Source organism: Fundulus heteroclitus, unplaced genomic scaffold (assembly GCF_011125445.2).
Source record: "Fundulus heteroclitus isolate FHET01 unplaced genomic scaffold, MU-UCD_Fhet_4.1 scaffold_44, whole genome shotgun sequence".
Lineage (NCBI taxonomy): Eukaryota > Metazoa > Chordata > Actinopteri > Cyprinodontiformes > Fundulidae > Fundulus > Fundulus heteroclitus.
Window position 1 is genome coordinate 2,090,248 of NW_023396857.1, and position 17,876 is coordinate 2,108,123.

Genomic DNA, 17,876 nt, shown 5'->3' on the forward strand with positions numbered 1-17,876 from the left:
CATTATGATCGGATCAATTGATTGTGTGCCCATATAAACGGTACAATCTGATTATTTTTTGTTTTTTAATCCAAATCCATTTCAATCCGATTGTGAAATTTTGTGCGCGTAAATATAGCTATTGTCTACCAAAGAGACATAAAATTCTGCAGCTCTGATTTAATAAAGTGAAAATGTATCCAGTGAGGAGGAGGAAATCAGGAGACAACACTGAGGGCAAGACCGTGGAGACCTAACCAACTGGCACCCTATGGAAGGATTTAAACGCTCTCTGTGGCAGTAGCTGAATAACTGCTGGAGACAAAAAACTGTAATTTAAACCACCAAAACTGTCAGGATTCAGGTTAGGGGTTGTAACTTCTGCTCCAGTTCTGACCAGCATTATTGCTCTGATGTCCACAGACATGATCACCCTCATTTCTCTCAACACTAGATTACTTTATATCAGTGAGCCATGCAGTGATTGTGCCAGTCTCACTTTTCTACACATAGACAGTCTTCATTTTAACCCAGGAGGGTTCTATTGCACTGCGGCGACATCAAATCCTTATTCTGTCACACAACTTAAACCGCTTTGGTTCATCTGTAGTAAAAAGATGATTAGGCAAAATGAAGGTGTTCAGATTGTCTGACGGCAGGAGCCAACTCGTAGGCTAATTCTGCAGCTAGCTGACCATTATGGAAACATGCATAAAGTTTATTACTGGAGAATAAGTAGGGCTGCACAATATCTGTACTACTGATGGATTTCGTTCTTTTATTTCCTTCATCCCATTGCCTCCACCACTGTTTGTGAGCTTTAGCATCGTAGCTACAAAATATACACATCCAGTGTGGGCAGTGAGCGCAAACTATTGGGAGAAACTACTTAAAAAATATAATATCAATCCAAATATTGCTAATGAAAGCAGTCCTTTGTAATTGTAATATTAGTAAATTATATACCAATGAAGGACTGCAATCGGTTTTACTGTCTGGCTCTTTAAAACAGGAACCTGTGTATAAAAGAACTCCTTCGTTGAACAGAATCATGCTCCAATTCATAATAGATGTGAACATATGTCGATGATGGACCAAAATATTTATTTAGCAGTTAAAATTTGAACAACAGTAGATTAACAGTGTGATATACAGCACCAACAGTGGCCTTTCTAAAGCCCAGATTAAAGCACATTAGCTTTAATAAATGGGGTCAGTGTTTGGAAGTGAGCTGCCTTCAGAGCTCATCAGCATGTTTGTCTTCCTCACATTCACAATCTGAATGTTAGTTACATGAAGCAAGTTTAGACTGACGTCACTGAGTTTTACTCCAGAACAATCCTTTTCATATCCTGTTTTCTGTTTTTCACTTAATTACACATAGATAAGCCCAAACATTACACCAGAAATTACTGCTTTTTAGTTTTTTCTAGTCACAATATCCATGACGGGTTACTTTAATTGACCAAGTGTGATATTATTAGCAAGATGTTATTACAAAAACCACAAGAATGGATTCACAGATAATTTAAACAGCCCAGGGTGTAAACAGTTATAATAATAAAAAACAATTATAACAATTATAAAATGAATGGCCTCAGATTTAAAGACAAAATAGTTATGTGGAACAGATATTCAATGTTAGTTAAAGATTACACCAATAAAATATCGTCTTGTAATTAAAATTTAGCAATTTTGCTTTTGTTCACATGTTGATATTAGTCTTATTTTAAAATATATTTATATCTTAAAAATAACACTGTGTGTCTTCAATAATAACCTAACATCAGGAGAACATTTCATGCTAACAATGATTTCATATATCAGTTTATATTTAGCCAAGTTGCTCATATTTAACAAGTCAGTAATGAATAGTTTAAAAGGCATTTTTATTTAACTGTTGACTTGTTAGCTTACAAATAAGACCAGCAAGTAACAATTTTAATTGATTCTTTTAAATAGGTGAAATGATTGTAATCTTGGGGGTAAAACCAGCGCTGTAGTAACAGAAATACTGCAAATGTTCAGAGATGAACCACTTTAATTGTTGAAATGCCTCATTTTGGTTTGTTGGCTTTCAGGCTAATTACGGTTAGCTCAGATGCTAATAAGTAAGCTCAGATGTGTTTCTGCTGAAATAATAACATGTAGGCTACTCGGATTTGCTTTCAGATTCTACCTTTCTGTTAAGGCTAAAAGGTGAATTTCTGAAATTCTTTGAATAATTTGTTAAATTGAAGATGATTTCTATTGTTAGCAAACAACGTCACAGTCAATAAAGTTGGAAACTGTATTGATCATTAAAACAACCACAATGCCTTATTTTGATGCCAAAATAAATAAACGTGTATTTTATTCTCAGCTTTAGAAAATTCTACTGAGGCTTGAAGTTTACATTTGTAAAACCTGTTAAATTGTTTAAAAGTGTGTAATTTTGAATATTTAGCTTCTGTCATGCTAACAGCTGGCACCAGGGTTGGAGAGTGTAATTTACTCTAAAAACACTCCAATATGTTCACAACTTTGTTATTCTACCAAGACTAGTTTTAAAAATGTATTTAGTTACACTTTTGACATGTTTTACTTTAATGCATGTAGTAGCATTTAACTGGCTAACAGTTAGCTTCAAATTAGTTTGACACAAGCTTTCAGGCTAAATGCGGATTGCTCTGGCTGTGGACATCAATCTGGTTGAACTCTTCACACCATAGTGACGTTTCTTGGAGTAAAAATATACAACTTTGAAATCTACTATTAAATTGTTGAATTGTAAATAGTTCTGGCTTTTTTTTTTTTGCTACCTAACGCACTATCTAGCTAGGTTTTACCCACTTAGTCTGCAGTTACACAACATTAGCAGGGGTTTGAAAAGCTAGAGGTTTAGAAATAAACATAAGGGTTTGGATTTCTTTTTTAAGTTACTTGTCAAAATATAACCCATTACTGTATATATTCTTCATGAAATCTTAAAATTTTTAACTTCATTTAATTTGAAATAGATTTTTCTACTTCATATTTTTTAAGAAACGCATTGTACAGAACTAAATGTGAACTTATATTCTGCTAAATATTAATCTAGTTTGTCAACAAATGTTAGTTATATTTCATTTTCAGTGAAAAAGAGAACAATCTGTTAGTTTAATTTCTGTTTGCAGTTTGTGACATCCAGCTTCCATCATGATGTGGCAGCTGTATTTTTACAGAAGATGGGTTTGAAGTAAAAGATAACACATTCTCCTATGTAGAAATGTTTAGATATTCACTTTATGCAGTACTGTGATAAATCAAGTGTCCTATGCTTTATTTTTTCTCTTCAGCACACAAAGGTTAAAGTAAAACCTAAACTGTATTTGCCAAAGACCAGCTTTCACACAGCAGCTTTTGTAAACAATCTAAAGATCTTTTTTTTTTTTTTTGATGGTTTTATTTTTACGTTTGATGTTTAACATTTTTGTATTATCGTTTCTTTGACAAGAAATGCAAATACATTTGCACACCTTAACTTTTAGATGTGTTGTTGTGGTTTATGCTTCTTTGCTGTTTTTATCTCATTTGTTAGACTTGAAGCTGCTGGTTCAAATTCCAACTTCTGTTTGGCTCCCCGGCATTAAAGAAGTTCTACTGTAAATCGTTGCTGAGCACAAAATGTAAATTAACTGACTGGTTCTCCAGTTGCTTCTGATAGTAACGCTGTAAAGTACTGCGGATTGTTTTCACAACACATTTTAACTCTAACAGAAATGACTACAGAAGTTTCCACAACGCTCCTGTTGTTTACAGGGTCAGAGATGCAGAACATTGCCAATGACAAACCAGTTATACATTTAATAAATGCTGCAAACTGAATGGTAAATTTAGAGATAAACAAAAAGACATACAAATTAATATCAAAGATACAAGAATCAAATATTAGGACACATGGGAGCTAAAAAAGACAAGAAGGATTCCCAGGACCTCCAACAGAGATACATGAGAACTAAATTAATTGCAAACAGAAACATTTGTATATTGACCACAATATTGAGCAGCAACATTTGGCTTTTATTTTGACCATAACAAACTGATGAGCTAGTTATGAGTGGTAAAAGCTGCAGTAGGTAGCTCTAGTATAAATGTATCTTCTTTTTTTTTTTTCTTTACATTTTGTTAAAACTGTCCTGACAGTAAAATATGAAATTAATGAACATCCAGCTCCACCAGGTGGTCCTGCAGCCATCTGCAGAAATCCACCACTCCCGGTCAGAAACATCCAATCACAACAGGAGGAATGCCTGACTCTGATTGGTTGTTAGCAGTGAAAATCCCTCGCTGCCATCATTCCAGCTCCAGATGCTGGTCTTAACCTTTATTTGACAGCAGGGCAGATTGAAAACTATTTATTTTCTACAAATATCACCCCGTTATTGGTCCGGCAGAAGACCACCATGTTGGGCCCGGTTCTGCCAGAGGTTTCTTCCCAAAGGGGAGTTTTTCCTCTCCACAGTCGCTTCAAGCTTGCTCATCATGGACAGTTCATGCAAACCTGTGTTTATCAAGTTCACCATATGGACTGAACAAACTTCTTCTATCTCCACTCCACCACCAGTTTCAGACCTGGGGGGAACATACCTGTTCTCATACATCTACTTATGCATATTAAAGTATAATTCAGCATTAATGTTCCTGCCGAGGTCTGAGCGCCAAAGACTTAAAATATTGTATCAATAAAATCCTTCTAATTGCCATTTCTTCCTCTGTGAGTTTTTCAGATTGAAATGCAGGTTGGCTGAAGGACACCTAGAAAGGGTTAAATAGACAAAATCAGACTCTACTCAAGTAAACCTGTGAATGAAGACATTTAACAAACACATGACTAAATCAGACTAAATCAGAATTAAGGGACTGTGTTCCCAAAGCGCTGCAGAGTCAAAGAAAACCCAGCAGGGTGGCAACAACTAAAGCATCTAAGGAATGATTACATGATGCTAAATTTAATTTAAACCAAAGAATCTTTCTTCTGAGAAGCAAAATAAGAAAAATGTTGGAATACTCCACATTGCACAGGTAGGGGCAATAACATTGACACTGATCAATTAAGTTAGAGTTTTTTAAATTTACAATTTAGAAAGAATTTTAGTTTTTTTAGGCAATTTACGAACTCTGTGTGAGGGATGTGAATGAAGCAGAAAATATTTGCATTAATAGACATCCGTGAATCTCTAATAAAACTATATGTCAGGAAACTACATGTTTGACCACTAGGTGGTGCCGGTCCAACATGACAAAGGCTGATCGTACAAATATTCGTCCAACCTTTAAGAAACTGAGAGCTACTTTTAGCGTTGTGTCATACCAATGGCTACCAGTACTGATCTTTGAACTACAACAGTCAGATTTCTTCTTAACTTTCTGTAAAAATAACATATTTTTCATGCTTTGTTATAGATATTGTTGTTTTTTAATCTATATAAATGCAGGTGTTAATAAACAGGAAGAGTAACATAATAAAATAAAGTTTTAGATGCAGCTTACTGGAGGTTCTGTGTTTTTAGGACAGGCTCGTCGGCCCCACATGTGGTCCTGGGGGGCCACCTGGTGCCCGCGGGCCACATGTTGGTGACCCCTGGTGCAGAAGTTTTATCAGAAAACACAGCAGAACCAAAGATGTGTTGTATCTGTTGTATCTGCAGGATTTATCAGGTTTGTTTTCATGGCTGTCAGCTGTGCTAACATTGGGTTAGCATGCTAGCCGTGTGCGCAGCCTGTTTGTTGAGTCACTGCAGGGGATGCTCGCTAGCAGCCCAGCTCTAATCCTGCACCTGCATCCATAACCTTAATGCTCGCTCTGTTTGTGGAGATCCAGGCCTGTAAGCCACTTTGAATTATAGGCCAATCCCTGCGCTCACACCCTGGGCAGCTTTAAGAGGATTACTCAGGTCCAGCCTGTGCGAGGCTGAACCTGTGAGCCAGCAGAATATCAGCTTTCACTTTCGTGGAACAAGCAGCGCTGCTTAAATCTCGGCACACATCCCAGCAAACACGCAACGCTTCACCGTTCCTCCAATAAGTCTTTTTGGCTCCAAAACTGTTGTATGAAGAAAAGAAGTATCGATCCATGTGTTATAAGACGAGTGATGTCCTTCTGTTCACAGTTAAAAACTGGTTCTGAGATTCCTGGAGTCGAACGCTGAAAAGATCCGATCAACGAAACATTTGATGAAACGACGCAGGTGTAGAGAGAGAACCCACACATTCCCCGGGGTGCAAACTGCATGCAGAACCAAGGGTTTGAACCCAGGACCTTCTTGCTGCAAGGCAGCAGTGCCACTGGCAGCTGTGCAGCCCCAGCATGGACGATAAAAAGCAGAAAAACGAGTCCACAGTCAGTTAGAATCCATATTAGAAACTGGTCTAGAAAGTCTTTAAGCATCATGTTGTCAGGTTGGATTTGTTGACATGAGCCAGAACCCAGAGGGAACCCAGTATTTAGGATTCTTTTTCTTAAAGGAACGGTGTGACTATGAGGTGAAACATGATGCTTCCAAGCAGTTTTAGTCAGAGGAGGCAAGATTAAAAAAAAACATTTTACTAAAGAGCAGCACTACTTCAACATGCTTACTCAGGTAAAAGTAAAATGTAGTCAGCACTTTTTTACTCTTACTTGAGTAACTTCTTACTCAAATCAGAGTAAAAACGTATTCAGTAAGAAGGCGACTCAAGTACTGCGTAACTAATCATAACAGCTGATGAAGTAATATTTAAAAATTATGAAATCAGACGGACAAAAACATAAGGTTATGTGCAAATTCTGGTATATTCAGGACAAAAACATTTTCTAACCCCTTTTTTTCAACATTAAACTTCAAAGCAAAACTTCCAGCAATTAATGTATATCCAGTATGTTAGAACTGTGCAAAGTAACAATATCTACTGTTTACTGAACGTTCATCTAAACTCCAGATGTCTCAATAATCTCAGCCGATAGAAAATAACATTAAAATAACATCCATCCATCCATCCATCCATCCATCCATCCATCCATTCATCCATCCATCCATTCATCCATTCATCCATCCATCCATCCATTAAAGTCTAAAGACTAATGTGTTCATCCTCTCCACCCACCAGGCCACCACTCCCACAACGACGGCCTGCTTTAGGGAAATGCTCTAAATCAGGTTCAACACTAACATGTTTCCAAATCTTTTAAGAAAACAGGGTTCCAGCAGCGGGCCCCTGAGACTGAGCCTGGTTCTGCTGCAGGTTTCTTCCCACTGTCGCCACATGTGAGGGATTGCTGCAAAGTCAAGCATCTGGGTTTCCTGCACAGAATCAGCGTAATAAGATGAAACTGACTGCAGGGTTTGATGAGTAGAACCAATCTGGAATAGAAGACGTTTAGTTTGAATCTATATGATTAGATTAATTTAATTTTTATATTTTTTGTTTGCGTCACAATAAACAAATTCACAGCTTCAAAGTTTTAGAAATGTTCTGTAAATCAAATGGTGCTAAATGTCTACCGCTTCATTTAATTCCAGGTTGGGAGGAAAACAAAACATGAAACATAGCAGGGGCTGAATAGTTTTGCAGGCCACCGTCTCTTTGAGCTCTAAGTGTTTAAGGTTGGAAGCCCTCCTGACCATCACCCTAATCTGTAGCTGCTCCCACAGATTCTCTGGCTGGGCCGCTCCAGAACTTCCTGTTTGGAGAAGATGTTCAGCAGATGAGTTTAGACCTAAATCTGCCGGGGGGTGAATAGTTCTGGCCTGCAGGGTTCTGATCAGTTTGGACCTGTTCTGGTTAACCTCCAGGTGATGCGGCTCCATCTCACCAAGAACCTGTGATGTTCTGAAGTACCAGGCTGTCTTGACGGTCCAAACTGCTTGGTTCTGGTGTCACTTCATGTTTTCATTGATTAGAACGGTTCTTCTCACCTAAACGTTCTGTTTGCAGGTTCATCGGCACCGATCCAGTGACCTGTGCAGGTAACATTTCTCTGATCCTCCACAGAAACTGGACCAGATGGTACCGAAGGACTCCAAGCTGGTTCTCTCGCTGTGGACAACAGAACCCGTCCTGGACTCACTAGAACCTTTTCAGTGCAAAAACAGTTATTTTGTTACGATGACTGACCGAACATATGTTGTTCTGTACAGAACTTTGGTTCTTAGCGGTATTTCCTGCAAACCCAAAGCCGGTTCCAACAGGACTGGGAGCAGAACCTTTGGGCCGTGGCAGCGATGGAAGATAAGCCCTGCGGGGATCTGGGTGAGGGTGAGCTGACGGACAGGGCTGACTCAGAACCCACTGACCCAGTTCTGGTGAAGATGAGTGGGTCAGGTGAGCAGCAGCTGCCGGGATCACAGTCGGATCTGCGGGTCCAGGACAGCTCCCTTCATCCCAGGATATTTTTGCTTAGATTAATCTGCGGCTCAGAGTTTAATTCAAACCCAGGAAGCAAAACAAACGTGTAGACATCTTCTTGGAGCGTCTCAGACATTTTCACCTTTTTTATATCACCTCCAGAACCGCAGCGGATCTAAACCGACCTCAGGGTTAGAACCTGGACCGCTCTGAGCTGAGGGACGGATGTTTGTGTTCTAATTAGGAAACAGTTTGGTTCCTTTTATAATTATCTTCAAGCTTCTTCTTTAAAGCTAAAGTAATTTCAAAATTATTTCCAAAATACATTAAATAATAGGCCAGTAAACGATGATGTAATTCCAAAAAAATCAACAATGTGGTTTAAGAATGGATTGAATGAAGCTGATTGGACTAAATGTTTTTCTACAGATGATTTAGATGTGATGTGAGATATCTGGGGAATTTGTTAATTTAATACTCAGCGGTTAGTCCAATGTTCAAAGCTGGCAGCTGGTGGTGAGGTGAGAGATGTTCTTGTTGTGTTGGCTGGATAAAAGGTGAGCATAGTTTCTGTTTGGTAATCTGGCATAAACAAAAAACTGCTGGTCCTGCTTGTTGAACTTGAAATCTAAATCCAGGTTTCCACCAAGATTTATTACCTGTTGCTTAACACCTGGTCCCAGATTAATTATTTATTTACCCGTGTTTGAAACTTGTGGTGATTTTCTCCTTATCTTTGATTTAATATTAATCAGTTTCAGCTCTTTTTTGATATATAATAGATGAGTAAGTCGTGACAAACTGTCTAATTCATGGGGGCACAGGTAGCTGCTGCTGACGTCCTGTAAGCCGGGCAGCAAACAGGTTCTGAGGGTCAGCAGTTCTGGGTTTAACGGGTTCTCTCAGGTGTTTTGGGCTCTGCTGGCTGAGTTTCAGAGGAAGCTGTGGGAACCAGGACGATCTGCCGCTCCAGCAGGGCCCAGGTGTGCAGCTCTTATGAAACAGCAGATGTAGGTGAGACAGATCTGAGCTGCCCGTCCGTCTGAGCCAAAGATTAAGAGCGACTGTTTGTTTCTCTCCTGCAGCACAAAGCGCAGCCTCAGCAGTTCACACCGGGTCACCGTCCAGAGAACCGGCACAACTCTGGTGCTCAGCTGGTTCTGGTGGGTGGTGGCCTCTGGGAGCCGAGGCCTGAGACGGGTCCTTCCTGTGATCCTGAGTAACGGCAGTTTTACTTTCACAGATAAAACATTTAATTTAAATAAAACTCTTAGATCCAGGTCCGTTCTTCTCCTTCCTGAAGGAAACGTCTCTCTGCAGCTCACAGGCGACCCGTCTTCAGGTCCTCTGCTCTGGTTCATGGATGAATCTGGGTCAGACCAAACATCAACACAGACAATTAAAGGTCTGCTGAACTAGGAGCAGCTGAGATCAAAGCTGAGATGCTCTTCAGTCAGGCTGACCTCACAGAGAAGCTGGAGTCCAGAACTAAACCTGTTCAATACCCACAATATTCTGGTTCTGCTCAGCCCGTCCATCCACTAATCACTGCAATGCTCCAGGGTGAACACTAGAGGGCAGACTGAACCGGTCCATGTCTGGTTCCGACTGGATTTAAACTGGGCCGAACTGGACCTGACCCGGAAGTAACGGGTTTAGATTTAGACTTCTTGTTCTGTGCAAAAATTCTCCAAATTTACAAGCATTCCAAAATGATGTAAAAAACTTTCATGCTTCGATCAAATTACTGGAATATAACAAAGCCGTAAAGTTTTCAGATTTGATAACAGTATACTTTAGCTAAACCCCTGTGTTATTTTTTTATTTTTATTTTTTAACTTTAATGTGACTGTTTAAGTTTATATAATTTTTTTGTCTTTTAAAGAAAATCTGTTATGGTTGGCATATGTTTAATTGTACTTCTCTGCTATTTTGAAAATTGTATTTTGAATTTGCTTGAATAAAAAAACAAACAGAACAAAAAAACGTATTATTCTGTGCAGGTGATGCATCAACTTCCTGCTTCATGACAGAATAACTCAAATATTAAACAAGGTAACTTTCAGGTAATTAAAAGTAGATTCTATATTCATGTAATAAAATGTCATTAAAATATAACTATGCACATTTTTACTTTTTATGCCTAATCACTTTTAGTTTTAATTATTTTCTCATCGCCTGTGTATCTAAGCCCTCCTCAGATTAATCCTACATTTATTTAATTTATTAGAGAGAAAAGCCAGACTTTGATCAAAGTTTCTGCGTCCAGGCTGATTTGGTTTTTAAATATTCAAACTGTAATTCTGAATATTTTTGTCTAAATGCAGCTGACTGGTCATCTGTGTCTTCACAGCTGCTTCAGGTTCGGCCGTTAATGTCTCATTTTGCCCTCACAGGTTCATTTTTAGATGTTCGTTCCAAAGATTCTCATCCTGAAGACCAGAAACGGGACGGAGCTCCAGGCGGCCGTGGCCTACATCTGTCACCGTCCCAATCAATAGAGATGATCGCAGAAGAAGTCAATCCCCCTGCTTCTGGGCTCCGATTGGCCGAGGCTGCAGGCCCCGCCCCGCTGTCGCCTCCTGTGTGATGAGAGGACCAGCAGATAAATAACAGTCCAGGCTCCAGGGAGCTGCACATGTGTCTGTGGACGCTGCAGAGATCTGGACCAGGCTCAGGATGGAGCTGACCGACTTTGGTCTGAGGAACGACTATCACTTCCTCAGTCCTCGACGGTGAGTTAGACTCTCATCTGGAGCTTTTACGGGTTGAAGCTTTGACGATTTAAACAGCTCAGACTCAGAGCATCAGGCCGTCTGGACCAGCGTCGCTGTGGCCTGCAGCCAGCAGGGAAACTTAGAGATTTCACAGAGATTCTTTTGATTTTGCTCTTTTTCACACGGTGATGACGACTGCAGGTCAGTTTGTTGTGCCGCTCTGACAGAAACACAACCATAAAATAATGATTGTAATTAAACGATAACCACAAATGCTGATCTTCCTGTATTTATGGCAAACGATCCAAAAACAAAAACAGTTGGTTAAAGTCAGAAAACACCTGACATGTTATCAGATCAGTAAATCTAAAAATGCAATAAGAGTCAAGATAAAATGTGTGAAATAAAAAGATGGAAATATAAATGTATGCGGTTGTAAATATCTACACAAAAAGGCAAAAAGGACATTGGTGATTGGTTTATCTTTTGTAATTTTTATTTTTTAATTTTTGTCAAGTATTTTCCTTTGTTTTTATTGGTTCTGACGATCTTCTCCTTAACAGAAATAAAATAAAATAATGAAAAGAAATGGATAAGAAAAGTTATGTTTAAAAATGCACAACCATGTGATTATAAGGGCAGGTAAACACAGAAGGAGAAATGTATAAACATGCGGCCTCCTGTTTTTTGGCCCTCCTGGGCTTCCGTACCGGCAGCAGCTGAACCCTAATCAGCTGGAATTAAAAAACTTTCTGACTCAGACAGGAAATCCAAATAGATTCATGTTTTTATTATTTTCTTCTCCTCTCACACTTCCTGTTTCATCCCTAACTTTCCTCCTCAGCCTCCTGCACTCTTCCTCATCCTCCTCCTCCTCCTCTTCCTCTCCGGCTGATGAAGCTCAGTCTCCCTCCTCCTTCTTCCAGTGCTCCCCCCTCAGTCCCTCCTTCTCCCTGGACGCCGCTCCGCTCAGCCCCTCACAGCAGGCCTTCCTCCTGTCCAGCCCAGCCTCCTCCTCCTCCTCCTCCTCCTCCAGCCTCCTCTGTGGAGACCCGGCTCCTTGCTCTCCAGGAGGATGCAGCTCCAGGAGAGGAGGCGCCGTGGCGGCGGACAGCTCGCTGGCTTTCTCAGACTCCCAGTCTGGCTCCTTTTCAGCAAAGGTAAAATCTTCCTCCTGTCGCTCCACTTTGTGTTCCACCGTCTCCAGTTTCCTGTCTGGTCCACTTTCCTTTGATTTTCACCGTCATGGCGAGCAAACATCTCACATCGGCTCAGGTGGCGCCCTAACGAGCTCCGAGGTTTAAGATCCAGGTTGCTTTCAGCAGATCTGAAGAATAGAACCTCATGTTCTGGAATTGTGTGAGGAGCTGCTTCCAGGGTTTGGGTTGATGTTGGCTCCATCCTCTGCTCCTCAGGTGGACTCCATCCTCCGAGGCGACTACCGGAGCCCGATGGGCGGCGTGGGGCCCAAACGTCTGTGTCTGGTCTGCGGAGACTTTGCGTCTGGTTTCCACTACGGCGTGGCGTCCTGCGAGGCCTGCAAGGCCTTCTTCAAGAGGACCATCCAAGGTGATCATCTTCATCACTAAGTTCATATAAGTTCAGTCCGTTTACCGTTTCTCCAGACAGGAACTAAAGCAGGAAGATACTAAACGTTTAGAGTCATTAGACACATTGTTTTCTAATTATCTATAGCGACAAGAGCAACAAAAAGAGATTAGCCCAAATTAATCTCAGGTTTAAATTCAATAAAATCTTTTTGAAATTTTTATTTACAAGAGTTTATTTTATTTTCGTTGTTTATGGGCAAAAAGGGAGAAAAAGCTGAAATATAAGCACAATTACAAGCTTGAAAAATGTAAATGCTTTATATTTTTGTGGTTGTTTCAATATATGTATGGCTATATTATTATTATTTTTTAATTTAGCAGCACTTCTGTTATCCCAGAAATTTGGAGATTTTGGAGAAAAAAACAAGAACACTGCAAAAATTGATCTAGAAATAAGTAAAATGTTCTTAAAATGAGTGTTTTTGTCCTAGATTTGAGCAGGTAAATAAGAATATCTGCCGATGGAATGAGTATTCTGACCCCTAAAATAAGATAATTAGACATCTTGCACTTTAAATAAGATGATTGAGATGAATTGTTCCTATTTTAAGTGCAAAAATCTCATTCTATTGGCAGATAATCTTATTTACCTGCTCGTTTTAAGAAATATTACTTAATTTTAGTTTCCGTTTTTGCAGTGTGAAACAGAAACATTGGTAGATTCAGATAAATTTTTCTCTCTTTCTTTAGCTGATTAATCACTTCATCTGTGTAAAAAGTGACAGAAAACCAACATTCCTCATTAAAACAAAAAAATTAAACAGTACTTCAAATCCTCTCTGTTCTGAATAAAGGCAGAATTCAACTTTTTCAGAAATATATTGATGGATGTTAGAAATTAATAAAAAAAATTAGCTTTAAAGCATTTAAATAAAATCCTTCTATCAGATAAATGTAGTAAAACTCTGGCAGAACCAAAGCCTGTGGTTCCCTGTGAAACCATCAGGGAGGTAAAGGCCATTTATCATTATTATTATTATTATATTATTATTATTAAAACGGACGGTCCTGGTCCAATCAGACGCCGCCCTCAGGAGGCAGACCAATCAATACGGCGGCGCTCTGAGCATCGATCGGTGTGTGAAGCCTTCAGCTCCGCCATCAGCTGCTGGCTGCCGTCCTCCCGCCACGCCTCGCCAGCCTGGACCGGATCAATACCGTCTGATCCGCATCTGGTGTGAAGACTCCAGATCGGACCCAGAACCGCAGCGGCAGGACTTACATGGTGCTGAGAGACGGTCTGACGTGTTTCCTGTTTATTTCCTGTTTTCTGGTTAAGGCAACATAGAGTACAGCTGCCCGGTGACCAACGACTGCGAGATCACCAAGCGGAGGAGGAAGGCCTGCCAGGCCTGCCGCTTCCAGAAGTGTCTGCAGGCGGGAATGATGCGGGAAGGTACGATGAAGCCCGGCTCGGTCCGTGTTGGTCCAGAAGCATCAGAACCAAGGCTGGACGATAATCCGATAACGATAAATATCGACCGATACACGTATATCAATGGTAGAATAAAGGGTCAATTAATAGATCAATAGAATAACAGTTTCCCTTTATTTTGCATTCTAACCATGCAGGTTAATATTACATCATTACATTCTCCCAGCCAATCACAACGCAGACCCAGGAACCAAGCTCCGCCCCCATCAGAGAGTTAATTTTTGAAAACTTGCAGTTTTGGTAAAAAGTTGGTTGAACAAAGGTTTGAGTTTGAATTCAGTGTTTGCGTCTGTGTCTAAAAATAGGTTGCTAAGCAACAGCATAAAATGGTCAGAAATGCACTTAAGATATATATTTAGAATTTGTTAATAATTATCGATTATGATCAATATGATTTCTATTTTATCGATACACTTTTTTCCTGTATGGTCCAGCCCTAATCAGAACCCTTTCAGAGACGTACTGGTCCGGTCCAAATGTCTTCAGGTTCTGTTGCAGGAGCAGCTTTTAGGGATGGAAACATTTATTCTGCACCTCGGCAGAAAAACACATCAAAAAAAAAAAAAAAAATTATCAGAAAAAGCTGCTCAGAGCTGTTCTGCATGAAGTGCAGCAGCTTTTGACCACAGTTAGCAGAGAGGTGAAGGTATCAGTCAGGAGAAGCCAGAGAACATCTACACCAGGAGGCCCGACTCCGGTCCTCCAGAACCACCGTCCTGCAGCTGGACCTCCTGCTGGCGGGTCAGCCGCCTGATCCGGGCGGGCTGGTGGGCGATGGGACACGAGGCTGCAGGACAACGGGCCTGGAGACGGTTACCTGTGGTCAGGGAGGCCTAGAACAGCACCGGAGAAGCTGCAGGAAGAACCGGCGGGTTCTGGTTGTGTTCTGCGTGACAACCTCCTGGATTCCCCACACCTTTAAAGTGGAGAAAGAACTAAAACATCCAGGCCAGAACCTGCCAGAACCAGGTGGGCTTAGTGTGTTCTGGAGCCCCAGAATAAAACCAGCCAGAGCACCGTGGAGACGCACGGTGGTGGCAGCACCATGCTGGGGGACTGCTCCTCTCTGGAGGGAGCTGAGGAGGAGGTTAGTGTGCAGGTCCAGAGAACCAGACCCCAGCCGGTTCTGACCCAAAACACTGAGGATGAAGAGCAGGTTTATACTTCAGCACCAACCAGAGATCCAAGACTGCATGAGGGGAAAAAGGTCCAGAACTAAATGTGCTGGTGGTCTGGAGAAGGTTGAACACAACCTCAGTCTGGGAGCTTTGGAAAACGTTTGCAGAACAGATTTAACCGTTGGCATGGCAACAGGCTCGGCCCGGAGAAACCTGGACCTGAGACAAGGTCCGACCTGCAGATAAACGTCCCCTTAGAGACGAGAAAGGATTTTATTTCCAGCAGCTGAAGCACCAGAGCCGCTGATCTCTTTGAAATGCTCACTGTGTGTTTTCAGGGGTGCGTTTGGACCGGGTCAGAGGGGGCCGGCAGAAATACAAGAGGCGGGCGGAGACGGGAGGCAAGGCTCTGTACAGCCTGCCGCTCAGCTCCAGTGAGTCCCCCCCCCCCCCCCCCCCAGGTTCCACCCCCAGGTTCCCACTCCGGCCACACTTCCTGGTTCTGACGGCCCGCCTGTCCGTTTCAGGGAACAAGCTGATCTCCCATTTGCTGCTGACAGAGCCCGCCCCCCTGGCAGCCAATCAGGACGACTCAACCGAGGACAGCAGCCTGCAGACGCTCCTGACCCTCTTTGACCTTCTGAACCGGGAGCTGCTGGTTCTGATCGGCTGGGCCAAGCAGATCCCAGGTAGGCCCGTATTTATCTAAAGTGAGTAAGTGACCTACATGAGGCAGCTGCAGAAAACGCTTATGGGAAAAAAGATGGCAGCAAGTGGAGGTGATTTAACTGGAGAAAGTCTAGATGTCATGAGCAGAACTTTAAGTCCTCCACACTCAGAGGCTGAACTGACCGCTAATTAACGAGCTGAGCAGAGCCTCTCCTACCTGTCCAGGTTTCTCTGAGCTCTCCCTGCTGGACCAGATGTCGCTGCTGCAGAGCGGCTGGATGGAGGCGCTGCTGGTGGGCGTGGCCTGGCGCTCGCAGGCCAGGGCGGGGGAGGAGCTTGTTTTTGCCGGGAACCTGCGCCTGGACGCGGCTCAGTGCCGGGCCGCCGGATTGGCTGACGTGTACGAGGAGGTGCGCCACCTGGCGGCCAGGTACCGGGCGATGAACATGAGCCCCGAGGAGGCGGTGACCCTGAAGGCCGTGGCGCTGGCCAACTCAGGTACGAACGCGCCTCCTGATTGGCTGATTGCCTGGTGTGTCCCTCTTCCCTCCAGCAGGTGGCAGCAGCGGCTCTATGTAGCTTTAAGCTGATCTCTATTTATTGCCTGGATGCTGATTGGCCGTTGGTAGAACACGTCACCGTGAAGCCACCAGCCGCCATATTGGTACTCCCTATTTCCCCCCAGTAACTAGGGAATATATGCACTACAGCATCGAATAACGAGGATTTTCTCATGTTCAGGGGGGCTTAAGACTTTTAAAATGTCAGATGCTATTTACTTTTATGCTGTCTGTGCATTAATCTTTAAATCTGACAGATTTACAATAGAGCTAAATTAATGAACCAATTAAACTCCACAGAGCTTCAGTTTCTACAGAAAAATCACAGAAATCTGCAAAATACACACTGCAGTGTACATATATAACTATACATTACATACAGAGTGTGTATGCACACACATTTCTGCATTATTATAATACTAATAATAATAAAAGTAATAAAAGTAACAGTAAACAAATGACCAAAAATATAATCAATGATGTAATGATATACAGAGTTGGGAGAGTTGAGAATTTGCCTTTACTATACATACAAGTATGTATGCAGATATCATACTAGCACCCATTGAACCTTCTTACATCTGTGCAGCATCACTGTGTGGAAATCTGCAATCAACCAAATCAATATATATAATAAACATGCAAAATATTTCAGCACATGACTTTCTCAGTACTTCATACTGTTAGTAAATCCACTAACAGTGAATAAATCCAGTGAATAAATAGAGATCAGTGTTCAACATGAAATGTATTGATTTAAATGCAGACAGAGGGAACGCTGTGAGTCTGCCTGCATCGATCAGAGGCTGGGAGCTGCAGCAGAGGAACCCACAGCTCTATTGATTAACCCGTCTGACTGCTTTATATCGTAATTAGTGCGGGACACAGGCTCTGAGCCTCGGATCAATAAACTCACTGATTAGCGGCGGCCAGCGGTGCTTTTGGGGGTTTCCCATCAATGCAGCCACAGAAGACGGTGGATCTTCTGTTTCTGACCTTAATCTGCTGCTTCATTTCATCTCTGCACCCCAGTAACCCCCTCTGTGTCTCCACCACCAGATGCCGACCCGCTGGACTGTCCCGACTCCCTGCAGAGGTTCCAGGACGGGCTCCACGAGGCCCTGCAGGACTACGAGTCCTCCCGCGGGGAGCAGCACCGGGCGGGCCGCCTGCTGATGAGCCTCCCGCTGCTCAGACAGACGGCTGGGCGGGCCGTGCAGGCCTTCCTGCGGCTGCACCGGCAGCGCCGCGTCCCCGTCCACAAGCTGCTGCTGGAGATGCTGGAGGCCAAAGCCTGAGGAGCAATTCCTCTGCCTTCACTGCTGCAGCCGCTTTCCTCAGGGACACGGACAGAACACAGCTTTCCAAAAAAAAAAACAGGAAACATCTGGGATCAGGAGATCATACATGAACCAAACTTTTATGTTCCACGCCTGAAGAGT

At 42.2% G+C, this 17,876-nt stretch overlaps 1 protein-coding gene across 6 annotated transcripts; it reads left to right on the forward strand.

Moving 5' to 3' along the window:
- The first annotated feature begins 7,048 nt into the window (after positions 1–7,048).
- Positions 7,049–17,811, forward strand: esrrd (estrogen-related receptor delta). 6 transcript variants are annotated; one of them, XM_036131469.1, is made up of 9 exons: positions 7,049–7,136; positions 7,972–10,380; positions 10,722–11,060; positions 11,887–12,202; positions 12,458–12,611; positions 13,932–14,048; positions 15,544–15,894; positions 16,100–16,372; positions 17,494–17,811. In XM_036131469.1, exons 3-9 carry the CDS (start codon positions 11,005–11,007, stop codon positions 17,730–17,732), a joined length of 1,506 nt encoding a protein of 501 aa, XP_035987362.1. In that variant the 5' UTR covers positions 7,049–7,136; positions 7,972–10,380; positions 10,722–11,004; the 3' UTR covers positions 17,733–17,811. The 6 variants fall into 6 exon arrangements, with proteins under 6 accessions (XP_035987362.1, XP_035987367.1, XP_035987364.1 ...); XM_036131474.1 differs by lacking the exon at positions 7,049–7,136 and having other exon boundaries at positions 7,929–10,380; positions 15,544–15,639; positions 15,733–15,894; XM_036131471.1 differs by lacking the exon at positions 7,049–7,136 and having other exon boundaries at positions 7,929–9,544; positions 9,629–10,380.
- The last annotated feature ends 65 nt before the right edge of the window (positions 17,812–17,876 follow it).

Bases quoted from the DNA above. Each gene is read 5' to 3' on its own strand.
- esrrd (XM_036131469.1), top strand. From the start codon at position 11,005: ATGGAGCTGACCGACTTTGGTCTGAGGAACGACTATCACTTCCTCAGT. The intron at 12,203-12,457 runs GTAAAATCTTCC...TCTGCTCCTCAG, and splicing joins CTGGCTCCTTTTCAGCAAAG to GTGGACTCCATCCTCCGAGG. The intron at 14,049-15,543 runs GTACGATGAAGC...GTGTGTTTTCAG, and splicing joins GGCGGGAATGATGCGGGAAG to GGGTGCGTTTGGACCGGGTC.